This window comes from Oryx dammah, unplaced genomic scaffold, assembly GCF_014754425.2.
Source record: "Oryx dammah isolate SB20612 unplaced genomic scaffold, SCBI_Odam_1.1 HiC_scaffold_5, whole genome shotgun sequence".
NCBI lineage: Eukaryota > Metazoa > Chordata > Mammalia > Artiodactyla > Bovidae > Oryx > Oryx dammah.
The window spans coordinates 99,789,470-99,809,011 of record NW_024070189.1 but is presented as its reverse complement, the minus strand read 5'-3'; the positions used below and the strand labels follow the sequence as shown (position 1 = coordinate 99,809,011).

General features: G+C 46.2%; 1 protein-coding gene across 5 annotated transcripts in view; it reads left to right on the top strand.

Moving 5' to 3' along the window:
- The window catches only part of AKAP8L (A-kinase anchoring protein 8 like), a 30,572-nt gene extending 11,197 nt beyond the window's left edge, over positions 1–19,375 (top strand). For 3 of the 5 annotated variants that reach the window (XM_040240994.1, XM_040240995.1, XM_040240993.1), the window contains 10 exons: positions 1,093–1,546; positions 1,638–1,734; positions 1,819–1,889; positions 2,258–2,321; positions 3,139–3,247; positions 4,699–4,840; positions 4,933–5,038; positions 5,275–5,405; positions 18,811–18,906; positions 18,996–19,375. In XM_040240994.1, the coding sequence (XP_040096928.1) occupies positions 1,093–1,546; positions 1,638–1,734; positions 1,819–1,889; positions 2,258–2,321; positions 3,139–3,247; positions 4,699–4,840; positions 4,933–5,038; positions 5,275–5,405; positions 18,811–18,906; positions 18,996–19,307 (1,582 nt within the window). In that variant the 3' untranslated portion in view covers positions 19,308–19,375. Of the gene's footprint in view, positions 1–1,092; positions 1,547–1,637; positions 1,735–1,818; positions 1,890–2,257; positions 2,322–3,138; positions 3,248–4,698; positions 4,841–4,932; positions 5,039–5,274; positions 6,669–6,763; positions 6,850–18,810; positions 18,907–18,995 lie in introns of those variants that run through there. The other 2 variants (XR_005721137.1, XR_005721136.1) reach the window with 2 other exon arrangements.
- The last annotated feature ends 167 nt before the right edge of the window (positions 19,376–19,542 follow it).

The window sequence follows — 19,542 nt, the reverse complement described above, 5'->3', positions numbered from 1 at the left end:
AGTGAGAAGGGCCTGTATTTCTACCACAGGATGGAGTGAAGTGGCCTAATGGCTCCAGGTGACAGATGGGAGAGAGTAAGGAGGGGTCTGGCCAGACACTGATAGGGCCAAGTGAGGCCCCAGGAGCACTAGGGTAGCAAGCAGAAAGTATTGGGGGAGGCCCAGCACATCCCCTCTCCTTTTGCCTGATAGTCATTGTGTTGTATCTGAGGCTGCCAGATGGCGGGGCAGTGGGTGTGGGGGGGTGGTTGGGCTGACATTGCTGCTGGTGCCAGCTGCCTGTGTACCGTCTTGCAGCAACCTAAAGCTGGAAAGCAGGGTTCAGAGACAGAGTGGCAGTTGGGTCGTGCTGGCCTCTTCTTTCATGCTGCTGGTGCTTCTTAACTACCCAGCTTTGGCAAAGAGACATGTGGGGCCTGGGCCTATGGGCTGCAGCCGAGGTTAGAACAGCTGTCTCTGATTCCACAGTCAGAACATCTGGCTTGCCTTCCCACTTGCTGTGTAGGCTGTGATGCCCTGTCCTGGGCACCAGGGATGATACGAGCTCATAAGAGTTCTGTTCTTGTCATTGGGCAAGCTTGCAGTGTCTTTGCTGGCAAACGTTCTGTATTTTTTTTTTGTTTTCAGTGATGAGGGGGTTTGAGGTTTCCTGTGGATGTTACCAGCCCCAGTGGACAAAACACTGATGCGCTGGATTGCCCATGTATTGCGGGATGCCGGGCTGCTTGGCTCTGCCCCTTGAGGAACAGCCTTGGGCACTGTGACTGCCACAGACACATGCACATTTCCTGTGGACCCGCTCTTCTCCTGAGACCTACTCTACCCTAGTAGTCAGTCCTTCTTAGGGTCTGAAAGCTGGCGTGTGGTCATGTGCAGGCTTGGGGACACGAGCTGAGGGGACCTGCTAGCTTCTAGAAGTCTGCCCCAAGAAGCCTTTTAAGTTGGCATTTCTGAACATTGGTCCTCTACGATGGGCTGGGGTAGTGCTGGAGTGGGTCTTCCGTCCCTGAAATGGGGAGGTTTGCTGGAAGGCAGGAACAGAAGGGTGAGGGGACCCGAGGCCCCCTTGATGCTTGTCATCTGCCTCTGCAGGTATGATTCCTACGAGGCCTGTGACTCGAGGGCCGTCCTGAGCGAGCGTGACTTGTACCGGTCGGGCTATGACTACGGAGAGCTCGACCCTGATATGGAAATGGCCTACGAGGGCCAGTACGATGCCTACCGCGACCAGTTCCGCATGCGTGGCAGCGACACTTTTGGCCCACGGGCTCAGGGCTGGGCCCGGGACTCCCGGAGTGGCCGGCCGATGGCCTCGGGCTATGGGCGCATGTGGGAAGACCCCATGGGGGCCCGGGGCCAGTGCATGCCTGGTGCCTCCCGGCTGCCCTCCCTCTTCTCCCAGAACATCATCCCTGAGTACGGCATGTTCCAGGGCATGCGTGGCGGGGGCACCTTCCCAGGTGGCTCCCGCTTTGGCTTTGGGTTTGGCAATGGCATGAAGCAGATGAGGCGGACCTGGAAGACCTGGACCACGGCTGACTTCCGGGTGAGTGAAAGGGGGCCCTCCTGGTCTGTGACTGAGAAAGTGAAGGGCCTGAAGCTGTTTACCCTGACCCTATTCCCTCTTTCTGACCCAGACCAAGAAAAAGAAGAGAAAGCAATGCGGCAGTCCTGACGAGCCAGACAGCAAAGCCACCCGGACGGACTGCTCTGATAACAGTGATTCAGACAACGGTGAGCCCGGATGCTGGGCCCATAGACCCTTGCCCTCTGCCCCATGGGACTCCTGCACTGAGCTTGCTTCCTCTTGCCTTTCAGACGAGGGCACAGAGGGGGAAGCTGCAGAGGGCACGGAAGGCGCTGACACTGTGGAGAAGGGCTCTAGAGCAGTAAGTGGCCCCAGCCCTGCACTCTTGTCTGTCTGTGGGTGAGGCCTGCGGACAGGGGGCTGCTTGAGCCCCGGCACCACAGAGCAGGCCTCTCCCAAGAACCACAGGCCAGCCTGAGTTATCCCTGTATGCAGACATGATTAGCACAGGGAAGTGAAGGTCTGGTAGACACAGGCTGCTGGCAGCCACCTGACCAGAGGCTGGATTTCCTTTTCAGAACATGGCCCAGTGAGCCCTCTGTGCAAGGCCTGCTGGGAGGATGTGAGGCGCCTGGCTCTATGCCTGGCCTGGTACAGGGCGTTGTCATTTACAGCTGTTAGGAGCAACTACAAAGGCTTTAACATTGACTGTCTGAAATTGTGTCTTAGGAAGGAGAAGACGAAGAGGGAAAAGAGGAGGGGAAGGAAGGAGGCAAAGAGGATGCAGAGAAGGGTGAGTCTTCTGAGTAGCCCGGGCACTGGGGGCTTTTCCAGATGCTTGTGGCGGGAGGGGGCCAGCCGAGGGCAGGGTTTTGGCAGAAATATGCCCAACTTGGATCGTCCCTGTGTGGCTGACTCTGTGCTGGTAGGGAGTAACCTCTTCCTCTGCCTGGTTCCTACTCTGGCCCTGATCTCAGACAGTACACTGGTTTTGCCTTCAGGTGGGTGGGGCAAGCAAAAGTGTGGGGGAACCCCAGGTGCAACCCCTTCAGGCCCTTAGTAACATGCAGTTCCGAGTCCTCAGTGGCTGGTGTCCAAGCTGGGACCCTTGGTGCAGTTTTTACGGCTCTGGTTTGCGTGTCCTTTCCCTTAGCACCTCTACAGCCACTGTTGGGAGTCCGTGTCTCCCTATTCGAGTGATGAGCGCCAGCAGGTACCTAACCTAAATCCAGCCTCAGCCTACTGTTGCCGCGGTACCCAGTGTGGGTGGGCAGGGCCATGTGAGCTTTGGGGCCTTTACCCTTGGGTGCTGCACTCAGGCCCCACCTGAGGCCTTCCTGCATTCTGCCACCTGGGTCCTCTGAACTTTTGCCAGTATCCCCACTGAGACAGCCTCTCTTTACCTTCCAGCTTCCCTGTGGCTCACTCTGCAGAGTGTGGATGTCCTGGAACGTGGTGGGGTCAACTCCCCACCCATCCCAGGGCACCCGGTCCTGCTCGCAGCCAGAGGCCTTGCTCGGACAGCTGCTTTCAGAATGGACCCCTGGAGTAGACAGTGGATATCCAGCCAGAGGCCACAGACTGGTAGCCGTATCCTTCTGTTCCCACAGGGGTCCTGAGCGCCCAGGATGAGAGTGGCCAGGCCAAGCGCAAGTTGCAGGCAGGCAAAAAGAGCCTGGACAAGCAGAAAAAGCGGCAGCGAGACCGCATGGTGGAAAGGTAACCAGCTTCCCTCCACCCCTTTGCCTCTGCCTCGCTCTGGGGCTGCCTCCAGGAGAGCAGGGCCATAGCTCTGCTGCCTCACCGCCCTCTGGCCTCCCTTGGGAGCCGCCACCTGCTCGGCCGTGCATGGACCCTGCTTTCCGCCAGGCCCAGCTCCCAAGGCCTGATTCGTCCCCTGCCCCTGTGCGGCCGCCTGGCGACCGCTAGCGACTTTGGCCTGAGATCTGACACTGCTCAGCACCGTTGCCCAGAAGCTCCGGCGCTAGGTCACTTGGCACATGAGCCCCAAGGTGCACTGGGGGCCTGATGCCCCTGTGGGAGGGGGCCAGCTCAGCAGAGACTCAAGGTCCAAGGCGCCTGTGCCACCCCAGCTAGCTGCCAAGAGGCCGTCACCACGCTCAGGAGAGATGGCAGCACCTGTGGGCTGTGGCAGCCTCGGGCCTGCCCTCTGCCCGGCCCGCCGGCCCTGTCAGGCCGGGCCTGTCTGCGGCTGAGCCCTTCACGCCCCTTGGTCGGGTCTGTCTGCCCTCAGGGCTCCCGCACTGGCGCTTGCCTCCTCCTCCTCCGCCTCAGACTCTTGCTCTTGCTGGACCTTCCTCAGCCTCGCCGGCGCCCGGCCCCTGGGCTCTCCAGACAAAGCTGACCCCGTGGCCCAGATAAGGACGTCCGGCAGAGGTAGGGACCTGCCCCGAGGCCTCGGTGGCGGCTGGCCTCTTCCGCCCCTTGCCACGGCGGCCTGCTCCGGCCCAGGCCCCAGACCCCGGGCTTCTGCTGTGGACACGCGGCCCAGACAGAGCACCTCGCTCAGGTGACTCCAGGCTGCCCTCTGGCAGGCCGGGCGGGCGCCCTCCTTCCAGCTCAGACTGGTCTCTTCTCAGAAGAGGAAGATGAGGCAGCAGGTGCCCAGGCCTGCTTGCCTCCCATCCCTCCCGACACTACCCCAAGCATTCTGAGCAGAGGATGGGCTGGGTCTTTGAGCCCCTCAGCCCCCACAAGGAAGATGCAGCACCTTTCCGGGCCCTGCCTCAGGACTGCGTACTTCACTCTGCACTCAGGGTCACCTGGCTCATGCCAGGGCATCCTTCCTTTTGCTCCCCAGCTGGGCCAAGTGCACAAGCTCCTGCCCAGCCTCGGTAGAGAGGCCCTCCAGCAACCTTCAAGCGACTCCTTGCCTGTTGCAGCAGCTGCTGCCTCAGGCTTCAGTCTCCTGCCTGTGGGAAGGAAGAGCTCCTGCCCTGTCCCCTACATTGCAGTAACTGCAGCCTGCAGATGTTCTGTCCCTTTGCACTCCCAACCCCACTGGTCCTAGCCTGTCCCCCTGCTGGGACCACACCTCAGAGGCCCATGAGCAAGGCCTGTTTCAGGGCTCACAGCTGGGTTGGGTGAGGCAACAGCACTCTTTCCCAGAACCCTCTTGGTCTCAGCTCTGTGTTTCCCTCCTGTGGCAGGATCCAGTTTGTGTGTTCTCTCTGCAAATACCGCACCTTTTATGAGGATGAGATGGCCAGCCACCTTGACAGCAAGTTTCACAAGGAACACTTTAAGTATGTAGGCACCAAGCTCCCCAAGCAGACAGCTGACTTTCTGCAGGTGAGCCTTGGAGTGCTTGGTACAGCTGTTGTTACCCTGCAGACATAGAGTGGCCCACACAAAGCTTGATATCTCCTTGGTGTATCCGGCAGGAATATGTCGCCAACAAGACGAAGAAGACAGAGGAGCTCAGAAAAACCGTGGAGGACCTTGATGGTCTGATCCAGCAGATCTACAGAGACCAAGATCTAACACAAGGTGAGGAGGTTCCACCCCAGTCCTACCAGGCCGGACCACAGCCTTCCCTCCTCTGGTTCTCAGAGTAGGGTCACAACACCCCTCTGTTCCCCCAGGGAGGGTCAGTGAGAACAGCCTCAGGCCCACGTGGAAATGGCAGGGTGAGGTGAGGAGCTGGTCTGGCATTTTCCCCCAACTCCTGGGTCTTTCTTAGGTGTCTGGGACCAGTGGCGACTCCCTCCTTCTCCCCTCTACAGAAATTGCCATGGAACATTTTGTGAAGAAGGTAGAGGCAGCCCACTGTGCAGCCTGTGACCTCTTCATTCCCATGCAGTTTGGGATCATTCAGAAGCACCTCAAGACCATGGATCACAACCGGAACCGCAGGGTGAGTGGCCACCAGTGCCCTCCCACCATCCTGTGGGCTAACTGGATTAGGCCTCTGGGGAGGTGCTGGGGTTATGACCCCTACCTGCTCATGAGGAGCTGCCGGGGGCAGGAATATAGACACATCTCCAGCCCAGAGCAATCAGCCACGCTACAGAGGGATGGGAATCAGGGACTTTGCATGGCAGGTGGTGGCATCAGAGCCAGACCTTAAGAAGAAGTAGGCTCTGGGAAATGGGGACCTGCGTATGCATAAGGGCCAATGGCCAAATTAGGTTCAGACACCAAACAGGGAGAAGCATATGGTACAGGTGGTGTTGGAGGAGGGATTGGACTCAGGTTCACAAGGGCTGGGCTGAGGGACCTGGTCTTGCTCCTATAGGCAACAGAGTGGGGGACTGGTAGGATTAGAGTTGGTATTAGACTAGAGACTTTGGGCACCTGTTCTGGGAAGGAGGTTGAGGGATCAGTGAAGGGCCTTGGGAGATGATGGAAGAGCAGTTTAAGAAGGTGAACAGGAGTTCGGCATGAGGGAGTGATGAAAGTCTGGGTTATTACAGATTTCTGGCTTGTTTCACTGGTGGACAGTGGTGCTGCTAAGAGGAGGAGGGTGGGCTAGTATATGGTATAAGGAAAGGAGCGAGTTTGGCAAGAAGTTTTAAAAATTCTGTCTTGCATTCCAGTGTATTCCCAGGGCCTAACACAGAAGCCAGAGTGGGTGTTCTTTTGGTTGAATGGGTGACATCCTGAATTAGAGCCAGCTGTTAGAGATCAGGTGAGCTGGGTGGGGCTTTGCAGTAGGGAGAGAGCTAGGAGGCCCAGAGCCAGGTCTGGGCTAGAAAGAGAGGCCTGGCTGCCATCACTCTGGACAATGCTGATAGACCTTATGAGCAGCAGCAGCAGCCAAGGAGTGTAAGGAATCATTTCTCAACCTTTTTCCATGCCCATCAAATTCATCTCTGGTCTTTTTCAGTGCAGTGATTCTCAACAGTGGGATGGGCTTAGAGATCTGGCTGGGATGGTGGAGGAGATTCGGGATTGGCTATACTGTTGACAGATCTGAAAAGATACAGAATATGTCCGTTGGCTTTGGCAACAGAGAAGCTGTAGGGATCTTGCCATGGTGAGATTTTTGTGTTGGTAGCTGATAAGGGTTGAAAAAGAACAGAGAGCAGACTGTAGAGAATGGATAGTGCATGGTATTAAAACTTGGAAAATTTAGGTGAAATGAATGATAGCTAGTAAAATACAAACTGATTCCAAAGCAAGTTGCAAAAAAAAAAAAATAGCTGTAACAACCAGCAGCCATAGAGGGGATTGGAAGGGTACTAAAAGATACTTTGAAGACACCAGAAGTAGTTGGTTATAGAGAGTTCAAATATAAATACTATATTCTGTAAAATGCCAGATTTAGAAGTAAATAAAAAGCTTCTAGTTATTATTAATTTTGGTAACAGTTTTATTGATGCTCAATTCCCATACCATACAATTCATCCATGTAAGGTATACAAGTCAGTAGTTTTTAATATATTCACAGTTGTGTAGCTGTCAGCCCAATTACAGAACATCTTCATCACCTCAAAAAGAAAGCCATACCTTATAGCTGTCACTCTGTAACCACCATACTCCCCAAGCCCTAGGCAACCACTGATTTACTGTCTGTCTCCATGTTTTTCTAGGCATTTCAGATAAATGCAGTCACCATAGTATGTGGTCTTTTGTGATTGGCTGCTTCCGTATGTGTTCAAGGTTCATCCATATTGTAGCATGTATCAGAACTTTATCCCTTTGTGTGGCCTAAACATATTCTCTTGTATGGATATATACCACATTTAGTTTATTCATGCTTTAGAATTTGGGTTGTTTCTACCTCTTGGCTATTATGGATAATTCTATTATGATGCAAGTTTTTGTATGGACATGTGTTATGGTTTTTTTTAGACAGGAGTGGAATGTCTGGGTCAAATAGTAACAGTTTAACTTCTTGAGGAACTGCCAGCTTATCTTCCAGAATGGCTGTACCACTTTATATATATCCCCAACAACAATGTGTGAGTTCTGATTTATTCATATGTCACCAGTACTTCACCAATACTTGTTATTATCTGACTTTTTGATTCCAGCGATTTCAGTCATTCAGGTGTGCAGTGAGTTGTATCTGTTGTATTTTTCATTTGCATTTCCCTGATAACTGACTAATGATGTCAAGCATCTTATCATGGACTTCTTGGCCATTTGTCTGTCTTCTTGGAAGGGAAGAAATGTCTGTTCAGATACTTTATTTTTTAATTGTGTGGTCTTTATAAGAGTTAAGGTTCTTTATATATTCTAGACACAAGTCCTTAATCAGACATATGATTTGCAAATATTTTCTCCCATCCCATGGCATGGGTTTTTTCACCTTGATGTGTCTTTGCAGCACAGAAGTTTAATTTTGATGAAGTTCAGTTTATCTAAATTTTTTTTCTTTTGTTCCTGTGCTTGGGGTATCATATCTAAGAATCCATTGTCAAATAAAAGGTCACAAAGATTTATCCCTTTGTCTTCTTATAATAAGGGTTTTACAGTTTTAGCTCCTACAATTTGGTTTTTAATGCATTTAAGTTAGTTTTTGTATGTGGTGTAAGGTAAGGTCCAACTTCATTCTATTCCATGTGATTTTCCAGTTGTGCCAACATCATTTGTAGAAGAAAGTATTCTTTCTTTGTTGAATGGCCATGGCTCTCACCAAAAGTCAGTTGACTACAGCTCCATGGATTTAGTTCTGGACTCTTTATTCTGTTATTCTCTGTGTTTATCCTTATGCCATTACCACACTGTAGCTTTGTAGTAAGGTTTAGCATCAGAAATGGACACCTATAACTTCTGCTCCTTTTTATTTTTTCAAGATTGTTTTGGCTATTCTGTGTTCCTTGAGATTCCACGAATTTTAGGACCAACATGTCAGTTTCTACAAAGAAGCCAGCTGGTGTCCTAATGAGACTATATTCAATTTCTATATCAGTTTGGAGAGTATTCCTGTCTCAGCAATATTAAGTCTTCCAATCCATGAAAATGGAATGTCTTTGCTTTATTCAGAATCTTTAATTTCTTTCAACAATATTTTACAGTTTTCAGTGTGTAAGTTTTTTATTTTGGGAGATTATTAGTTTATTCCCAAGTATTTCATTCTTTTGATACTAATATAAACAGAATTGTGTTCTTTAATTCCATTTCTGAGTTGTTCTTTGTACCTGTTTCAAAATAGAATTGATTTTTGTTTGTTGATACTGTATCCTGTAACCTCACTGAAGTTGTTTATTAATTTTAATCATGGATTGTTTTAGTTCTGTATATCAGTTGTCTGTAGATAGAGATAGTTACAGTTTAACTACTTCCTTGCCAATATGGATGCTGTTTTAATTTTTTTTTCCCTTGTTTAATTACCCTGGCTAGAACATCCAACACAGCCTTGAAGAGAAGTCCCTCCCTGACCCTCCTCTTGTCTCTGGGGGAGCATCAGTCTGACCGCCCCTCCTCTTGTCCCTGGGGGAGCATCGGTCTGACCGCCCCTCCTCTTGTCTCTGGGGGAGCATCGGTCTGAACATGGAGTGCGCTGCTTAGCTGTGGGTTTCCCATAGGTGCTCTCTGTCTGGTCATTGAGTTCTCTTCTGGTTGTTGAATTCCCTTCTGGTTGCATCTTGTTGAGTGTTTTTATTCTGGAAGGGTATGGGAGTTCGTCAGATGCTTTTTCTGCATTTATTGAGATGATCGTGTGGTTTTTGTTTTTTATTTATTGATACAGTATATTTCATTGACTTGAGGGTGTTAAGCCACCCTTGGTGTTGTTGGGAAAAATCCTATTTTGCCATGGTGTATAATTCTTTTATATGTTGTTGAATTGGCTTTTTGTTGAGAATTTTTGCATCTGTACTCATGAGATATTGGTCTGTATGTTTTTTTGTGATATTTTTGGGTTTGGTATCAACGTAATACTGGCCTCATTGGAGGGACTGATGTTGAAGCTGAAACTCCAATACTTTGGCCACCTGATGCGGAGAGCTGACGCATTTGAAAAGACCCTGATGCTGGGGAAGATTGAGGGCAGGAGGAGAAGGGGACGACAGAAAATGAGATGGTTGGATGGCATCACCAACACAATGGACATGAGTTTGGGTGGACTCTAGGAGTTGGTGATGGACAGGGAGGCCTGGTGTACTGTGGTTCATGGGGTTGCAAAGAGTCGGTCGGACACAAATGAGCGACTGAACTGAACTGAATAGTGGCCTTAAAAAATGAGTTGAGAAGTTTTCCCTCCTGTTGTTTGGAAGTTTGTGAAGAATTGGTATTAAATTGGTAGAATCTGCTCTGAAGCTGTCTGCACCTGGGCTGTTCTTTGTGAGTAGTTGTTGTTGTTGTTGTTGTTTTTACGAATTCAGTTTCTTTACTTGTTACTGGTCTATTTAGATTTTCTTTCTTCTTCTTTTTTTTTTTTCACCTTATCCCTCTGCACTTGGGATCTTAGTTCTCTGTCCTGAAATTGAACCTGGGCCCCAGTAGTGAAGGTGCCAAGTCCTAACCACTAGACTGTCAGGGAATTCCCTCTATTTCTTTCTGAGTCAGTTTTAGTAATATCTTTCTGGAAATCTGTGCATTTAATCTAATACTCAATTTACTATCATGCATTTATTCCTAGTGTTCCATAATAATCCTTTTAATTTCTGTATTGTCAGTAGTCCCCTTCTTTCATTTCTGATTGCTTTGAGTCTTCTTTTTTTCTTGATCAGTCTTGCTGAGGTTTAATTTTATTGACATTTAAAAAGAACAAACTTATGGTTTGGGGGGTTTTTTGCTCTTTTTTTGTGTGTTCTCTGCTTCATTAATTTCTGTTCTAATCTGCTTGCTTTAGGTTTCTCTCTATTTTAATGTAGACATTTATAACTGTAAGTTTTTCTCTGAGTACTGCTTTCACTGCATCCCATAAGTTTTGGTATGTCTCATCCTCACTTTCACTCATCTCAAATTATTTTCTAATTTCTCTCTGCCTTCTTTTTCTTAGACTCATTGGTTATTCAGCAGTGTGTCATTTAATTTTAACATATTTCTAAATTTCCAAAATTCCTCTCTCTTACTGATTTCTAATTTTCTTCAGTGTAATCAGACAGTATACATTCCATTATTTCAGTCCTTTTCATTTACTGAAGCTTGGTTTATGGCCTAGTAGTATAGAGTCTGTGCTATGCTTTGTACATTTGAGAAGAATGGATATTCTGTTATTGTTGCAAAGTGTTCATCTGTTATGCCTGTTTGGTTTTATAGTGTTCAAGCCTTTTATTTCCTTGCTGATCTTCTGCCAAGTTGTCGTTTGCATTCTTGCAGTGGGATGTTAAAATCACCTATTGTTGAATTGTTGTCAGGTGCATCTATACTTAAACATCCCCCGATGGAGAGACCCTTTTATCATTATAAAATGTCCCTTTGTATCTTAGGAACATTTTTTACAGTCCGTCCGTCTGGTATTAGTATGGTCAGTTCATTTTCTTACGGTTGATGTTTGTATATCTTTTCTCATCCTTTTCCTTTCTATTTATTTGTATCTTTTAATCTATTGGATCTAAAGTTTGTCTCCTGTGGAGAGCATAAAATTTGAACTTGTTTTTCTATCCAGTTTGACCATCTTTGCCTTTGACTGGATCATTTAATCCATTTACATTTAATGTTTCTATTTTTTTCAAATATTTATCTTCTTTAATGGTTTTTTTGTAAAAATTCGGGGGTATTATTAGTGGTTTCTCTAGGCCTTACTTTATATATATTAACTTCAAAAATTTCCTACATAGGTTTTTGTTATACAAAGTGGTACATATGTGTTACAAACCCAGTAATGTAATACAGTGTAATTATTATTTTATGTAATATGTCTTTTAATGAGCCAACAGAAGAAAGGAGAGCAGCAGATACATATTTCTAGCTTTTGTTAAACTAGACTTCTTATTGCTCATTTCTGGTTCTCTTTGAATTCTTCCTGTGGATTCAAGTTACCATCTGTAGTCATTTCCTTATTAGCCCAATACAGTTTTACTCTCCCGACCTTCTTTGTGCTCTTACTGGCAAATATATTACATTTCTCTATGTTACTACAGGTCAAATAATACAATTATTTATATAGATTTAAGAGCTATATATTTTTTAAATATTTAAATATGTATTGTTTTATACAGCTCCTGTTTAAATTAGTTGAGAGGACAGGAAAAGATATTGCATTTATAGTATTTCTTTATAATTATATGATTACCTTTATTGTTCTTTCTGGTGGATTTGCATTACTGTCTGGGCTCACTTCTTTTCATCTTGAAGGACCTCCTTGGGTATTTCTTTAAAGGTCTGCCAGCAGCAAACTCAATTGTTGCTTGTTGTGGACTGTTATTATTTCACTTTCACTTTTGAAAGATAGCTTTTCTGGGCACAGGATTTTTGGTTGACAGTTTCTTTGAGCATTTTAAGTATATTATCCCACTGCCTTCTGGCCCCATTTCTGGTAAGATGTCAGCTTTTAACATTACTGGGGTTCCATTTTAAGTGATGATTCCTTTTTCTGTTGCTACTGTCAAGATTATTCCGTTGTCTTTGGCTCTCAGCATTTTTATTATAATGTGTCTTTTTGTGTTTATTTGGAGTTAGCTTCTTGGATGTGTGGTTTAAAGTTTGTCATGAGATTTACATAGCTTATAGCCATTATTCAGATTTTTTTTTTTCTTTCTGCTCCTTTTGTCTTTCTGGTAATCTCATTATGGGTGTGATGGGTAACCTAATGGTGTCAAGGGTTGTTTGAGACTATTCATTTTTCTTCATTCATTCTTCTATTCTCCAGATTGTGTGATCTCTGCCAACCTACAGATTTTGCTTATTCTGCCAGTTCAGATCTACTGTTGAACCCCTCCAGTGAATTTTTCATTTCAGTTCATTGTATTTTTCAGTTTTAGGATTTATATATTTAATTTCTGTCCCTTTATTGATGTTCCCTATTTGATGAGACAGTATCATCTTGTACTTCAAGCATGTTTCCTTTTAGTTCTTTAAATGGATTTATAATGGCTGCTTTTAAGTCTAAGTTTAACATCTGGCCATGGGCACAGGCAGTTTCTGTTGTTTGCCTGCCTTTTTTCCTGAATGTCAGTTTCCTTTGCACGTCTCATAATTTTTTGTTGGAAACTAGACAGTTTAGATAATCTCTTCTGACAATTCTTTGTTCTAGACCTCCCCTACTGTAGGTCTTGTTATTGTGTTTATTTGAGTGAACAGTCAAAATATTTTTGTAAAATCTCTTTAATTCCCACAGTGCAGAGCCTGTTACTATACCTCAGAAGAGGAAGCCATTGGCACAGCCACTTGGCCTATGGTGGTGGTAGTTTCGGTGGTAGGGATGGTGGTGGTTTTGATAGGACCCCATTTGTCTTTTCCCCTACTGCACCAAGCTGTTCTTTTCCATAAGTTGTTGGCTGATAGCTCTGTTGTTTTCAACAATGCTTAAAGGCATTAAATTCTTCTAATCCAACTGAATTAACATAATCCAATTAAATGGCTTTAATCCAATTAAATTGGATTTCCATTGTTTGAGATTTATCCTGAACCCTAGGGAGGCTCCTTCTACCTGTTTTACTGGTTCTTTTTGGAGACAGCAATGGTTCAGTTTGTGTTGCTTATCAAATCCATGCTCAGTCATGTCCAGTTCTTTGTGACGCTGTGGACTATAACCCACGGGCTTCTCTGTCCATGGAATTTTCCAGGCAAGAATACTGAAGTGGTTACCATTTCCTCCTCCAGGGGATCTCTCCCACCCAGGGATGAGAACCCTGTCTCCTGGATCCATCCGCAGGTGGATTCTTTACCGCTATGCCACCTGGGAAGTATATCTACCTTCCTTTTAATTGCTTTTCGCCACACCCTTCATTGTTTTGAGAGAGCCTTTAGTTTTGAACTCCCCACACTCTTAAAAAAAGGAGTTCCTTTGGGAAGAGATTTGGGAGCTCATTGTTTTAAGGTCTGCCTTTCCCTCAGGCAAAACTCCTGAGTCCAGGCTTCAGTGCTAGGAATGGTGACCAGATTCTGTATTGACTCTGCTGCTTTAGAAGAGAAGGGTTTGGGACTTCCCTGGTGGTGCAGAGACTCAGCGCTCCCACTGCAAGGGGCTCGGGTTCAAACTCTCGTGGAGAATTAGATGCCACATGCCTCAACTAAAGATCCTGTGTGCTGCAAATAAGACCCAGTGTAACCAAATAAATATATATATTTTTAAAAAAAGGAGAGAAGAGGTGTGGAGGCAGCTGTAGCCTCTGGTCAACTTGGTTTGGTTTCCCTCTCTAGGCATGGGGCCTCTGCCTTATGAACAAGCCAGGGTTAGAGCAGTGCATGGTGTTAAACTTCCATTCCATGAGTGGGGCTTGATAGGAGGGAGCCCCCACCTCTCAGCTGAATTTGCCCAGAACTTAGCCTCAGCAGCAGGCAGTTAGGGGCAAGATGAGAAATGTTTACAGTCCTGCTTCTGGGAAGATACACCCCTCAATGGTGATAGTGGAGTAGAGAGGGAGGCCTTTTTTTTGTTATTATTGTTTTTAATTATTATATATTGGCTGCGCTGGGTCTTCATTGAGGTACAGGGCCTCTTCATTGCTGGTCACGGGCTTTCTATAGTTGGAACGAACAGAGCCTGTTTTCTTAGTTGCCGTGCATGGGCTTCTCATTGCACAGGCTTCTCTTGTTGTGAAGCACAGGCTCTAGGGCGCATGCTCTAGTTTCCCTGTGGCATTTTGGGATCTTAGTTCCCAGACCAGGGATCAAACCCATGTCCCCTGCGTTGGCAGGTGAATTAACCACTGGACCACCAGGGAATTCCTTTAGGAAGTCCTTTTAACCTTAATTCCAAAAATCTGGTGAGAATAATAATGAGATGAAACTATAGATTAGTTCATTGAAGAATAAAAGTGCTAAGTAAAATTGTGTTGTCAAGGATGTGAAATGAAACTTTCATCCATTGATGTGGTAGTTGGTGGTTTACTCGCTGAGTCATATACAACACTTTCCCGACCCCACGTACTGTAGCCCACTAGCCTTTTCTGTCCATGGGATTCTCCGGGTGAGAATATTGGAGTGGGTTGCCATTTCCTTCTCCAGGGGATCTTCCTGGCCCACGGATCAAACCCACATCTCCTGCATTGCAGGTATATTCTTTACCACTGAGCCACCAGGGATTCCCAAAATATTCCTAATTATCAATCTAGTGGTGATTCAAATATGTAACACACTATAAGTAAAATTTGCTTCTGGAATACAAGGATGGTTCAATAAGAAATTAGCAACATTATCAGTATAAAGTCCTAGAAATGAAAACTTCATATGCAAATAATGTGATTATATTCCTAGAAAAGCTGATGATTCCAGCAAAAAAAAAAAAAATGTTCTTAGGAGTAATAGAATTTGGTAAGGGGTTGGAAAAAAGTGTGAAAGTCGCTCAGTGGTGTCTGACTTTTTGCAAACCCATAGAGGGTTAGGACATACCAAAAGTAGGCTTTCCTGATAGCTGAGCTGGTGAAAAATCCACCTGCAATGCAGGAGACCTGGGTTTGATTCCAGGGGTTGGGAGTCTCTGCTGGAGAAGGGATAGGTTACCCACTCCAGTATTCTTGGGCTTCCCTTGTGGCTCAGCTGGTAAAGGGTCTGCCTGCATTGCGGGAGACCTGGGTTCAGTTCTGGGGTTGGGAAGATCTGCTGGAGAAGGGATAGGTTACCCACTTCAGTATTCTGGCCTGGAGAATTCCATGGACTGTAGAGTTGCAAAGAGTCTGGGGTTGCAAAGCGTCACAACTGAGAGACTTTCACTTTCAAAGTAGTAGTAGTTTTTATCCATTCTAATAGTAATAACCAATTAGAAACATAAATGAGGAAACATCTATTCACAATAACCACAAAATGTGTGAAATAACTAGGAATGTAAAGAAGAAAGGTATGGCATCTTAAATTCAAAGATATGAAACAAGCAAGACCTCAGTGAATGGAAGGAAGTACTAAGTTCTTAGATGGGAGGTTTAATAGCAAAATAAAACAAAAACCAGTTCCTCCCATATTATTATTGACAGAGTTAAGTGTAATAGCCAGGAAAATTATACAGCAGTCAGTACAGGGACTCGCTGTGACAGATAATATGATTCATGTAGAGTCATTGTAATTGAAAACAAGTGATACTGGCATAGTGATTTGAAGAACAGAGTCTAATGAAATAGCCCTCTATGCTTTGTTTTTGGAACTCAGTATTAAAGTCAGTTGCAGACCCCTTTTCAAAAACCTGAATGTTTTTTTAAATAATTTTTAGATTTCAGAACAGCTACATGATAGTATTGCCAACATTCCCAGCAGAATCTGGGAAAGTGCCTTGCAGTTAAACCATCAATAATTCTTCAAGTGACTTGTTTAGGTAGGATAAATAAAGATGGTATAAAAATATGTCAGCTCATAATTTGCATCAAATAAATTTTAGAAGAAAAACTTTTCCTTATGGATTTCAGATTTGCAGATAAGGGACTGTAGACCTCCATGTCAATTTGATGGGGGGAAACAATGGTTTATCTTACACATTTCTGGAAAGGAAAGTTGGACTCCTACCTCATACCATATATTAAATTCTCAAGATCTTAAATGTGGGGGGAAAGGAACAACATTTCGAAGATTGTTCACCTTAACATTAAAGGAAGCCTTCCTGAACAAGCTAGGAAAGCAAGAGACTGCAGAAGAGATGACTTCATAGAAATCCGGACAGACAGCCCAGTGTGCATATCGGATTCGCTGGTGGGCAGGGAAATGCCACGGGAGGCAGCATACATTCTTTTCGCTCACCCTACAGGAAAAACATTGAACAGTGGTAACATCTAATGTTGATGGAGAGGTGGGGACAAGTACATTGTCTTAGTACAGGTGGGAGAGGCACAGCCTACAGTGTTTTTGCAGAGTACTCAGACACTGTCACTTTAGGGAACGTGTTTAGTAGGATTAAAAGCACTAGCATGGAAGTATTTAAGTTTATCCTTAATTTAGTTATTATAGCAAAAATCTGAAAACTATGTTAAGTTTGCTCAGTTGGGAGACATTCTGGTGTGTCCGTCTGTGCACCTGGAGGGAGAAGGATAGTGTGTCAGCGAGTAAGATGTAGTAGTATCCTAATTGTGCATCTTTTTTTTTTTTTCCATTTATAAAATTTTTATTCCACATTATACTTGGATTATTCATAAAAATCTCATAAGACATTAAACAAAGCCACCATCTCAAGTTATTTCCATGTTAACTATTTTTTTTTTACAGCACATGCATGTTAGGCAAGTATATTAAAAAAATCACAAAAGCAAAAACCCTAAAATTTAAACATATGAGATTTTTATTTTATTGCTGTGCTTGATATAGATGAAGTAATAGGTATCAAGCAATTCACTGTTATTGCATCTTTGTATATCTGTTCTTGAGTTACCTGAATACAAAGAACGTGAGTGTAGCAAAAGTGACAAAAGCAAACAGCTGTTGACTTTACAAATAATGGAATGTGACACGTTTCTGCCCTTATGCAGAGAAAATTGAGTCACAGCTAAAGGAACACTTCTGTAGCTGCACTCAATGGTGTGCACATTGAGAGTGCGTATTCCACAGATAACACATGATTTAACATAATATATCCACGGGATATCCATTTCTAGTACAGCCTTGTAAGTGCTCCAGAGTTTAAAATACCCGCAACTACACCTGTGATTAGAACCGGTTATTCCTTTTATTCCCCACCAGGGAAAACCAGTATGTAGGCAGTTTTCTTTTGTGCCTCTTTAACTTGTTTCATTTTGAGCATACATGAGGACTCTTTTCCCCTAGTGAAAACGGAAAAAGATGAAGGTGGGGGGAGGGAATAGAAACAGACAAACGAAGTGATTTTCTGAAATGCGATGTGAAGAGTTGGCTAGGGTTGAGTAGAGGTCCCAAAGGTCAGCTTCCCCACCCCTCCAAAAGTAGCTTTTTTTTTTTTTCTCTGTTTATGGCTTTATACTTGGGTTACCATTACTTGCGTTAATGATGGAAGTGAGACTTGCCTTCACTCACAGAGAAAATCATGTAGCATTTTGGTGTAAATCGCCCCAGACAACTGGCATGCTCCGCACTCTGTTCCATCACACATCTTATGCCAGGGGAGAGAGAAGCCCTGTTTTAAGACTGCATGGTGTTCTTCTGAACATCTGGTGTATGTAACCACTCTTCCACTGAAGCACAATAAGGTGCTTTCCAATTTTTTACCTCTGCAACCAGTGTGCTTGCATGTTCCCAATTTTAAATTTAGGCTAAATTCCCTGGAGGAATTGCTGAGAAAATTTTTACTTTTGATTATTGTTCAGTCGCTGAGTCCTGTCCAACTCTTTGCGACCTCATGGACTGCAGCATGCTAGGCTTCCATGTCCTTTACTATCTCCTAGAGTTGCAGACTCATGTCCATTGAGTCAGTGATGCCATCCAACCATCTCATCCTCTGTTGCCCTCAATCTTTCACAGCATCAGAATCTTTACCAATGAGTACTATCACAATGATTTTTCAGAAAATAAACACTTGAGCCTCTCACCAAGAGTGTAAGTGTCTCTTTTCAACCTTTACATTTGAGGGTATAATTCTTAATCTTGGGAATCTTATGGATTAAGAGGATGTATATCACTTAAGGGCTTCCCTGGTGGCTCAGACGTAAAGAATCTGCCTGCAATGTGGGAGACCTGGGTTCAGTCCCTGGGTGGGGAAGACCCCCTGGAGAAGGGAATGGCAACCTACTCCAGTATTCTTGTCGGGAGAATCCCATAGACAGAGGAGCCTGACGGGGCTACAGTCCATGGGGGCGCAAAGAGTCGGAGACGACTGAGCAACTAACACTTTCATATCACTTAAACATGGTGTTTGACATTCTTTTCCTGCTTTTATATCCTCCCTGTTTATCCTGCAGAGTTGTGTGTGTTTTAGGGCAGTTGCCCTCTTGTTAGGAGTTGCACATTTGGTTTTTAGTATGTTTGTTCACTGCTTATAAATTTTTATGTAAGCAAATCAGATCGCTGCAGTACAGCTGTAAAGACATGACTTTAATCAGTTACAGTAAGTATGACGTGGAAAGATGGACCATTGGAGCAAAGATCAAATCGGGTCTTGGCTCCATGCTTGTAGAGTGAACCCACGCTTTTACTCAAGGGTCCACTTACAGACCTAACGCAGTCTGGTTGTAGTCATTGGCAGTGCTGGGTCCCGAGGTGGAGGTGGAGAGGTGTGCGGGTGTGTTTGGGCTCTACCCGACCCGGCGGTGTGAGGGTGGGAGGCCCCTTTGGAATGCCTGGGTCAGCCTCTGCAGCCCTGCCTGCCTTGCCCGCAGCTTATGATGGAGCAGTCTAAGAAGTCCTCGCTCATGGTGGCTCGCAGCATCCTAAACAACAAGCTAATCAGTAAGAAGCTGGAGCGCTATCTGAAGGTGAGGTGCACGCCCCTGGCACGCCGGCCCAGTCCCCAGCCGCGACCCCGCGGGTTCTCCCTTTCTTCATGTCGCGCCCCTCTCCGCAGGGTGAGAACCCTTTCACTGACAGCCCAGAGGAGGAGAAGGAACAAGAGGAGGCCGAGGGAGGTGCCCTTGATGAGGGAGCGCTGGTCGAAGCGGCCGGGGTCGCGGAGGGTGCAGAGGCCGTGGCGGCGCAGCCCCCAGTGCCTCCAGAGCCAGTACCCGGGGCCGCGTCCCCGCCCCCGCCCCCGCCCCCGGAGGAGGACGAGGAGGCCGTGCCCCTACTGGGCGGGGCGCTGGAGCGCCAGATCCGAGGCATCCCGGGCCTCGACGTGGAGGCTGACGACGAGGAGGAGGGAGGAGGAGGCGCTCCATGACTTGGGGCGGGCGGGGCTCGCGGGGCCGAGGCTGGAAGCTGAGTCTAATAAAAGTTCGTCCCATCCCACCTCGTCATCGTCTTTGTGTGCTGCACGGTCCGCCTGGGCGGGTGTCCAGGCCTCACCGCTGGGCTGTGTGTGTCTGCGGGTGCGACCTGGGGCTGTTGGGTTACGCCTGCGCATTGGCGGCGAGAAGAATGGATACGCCTGCGTGCGGTGAGGCACAGCGCCCAGG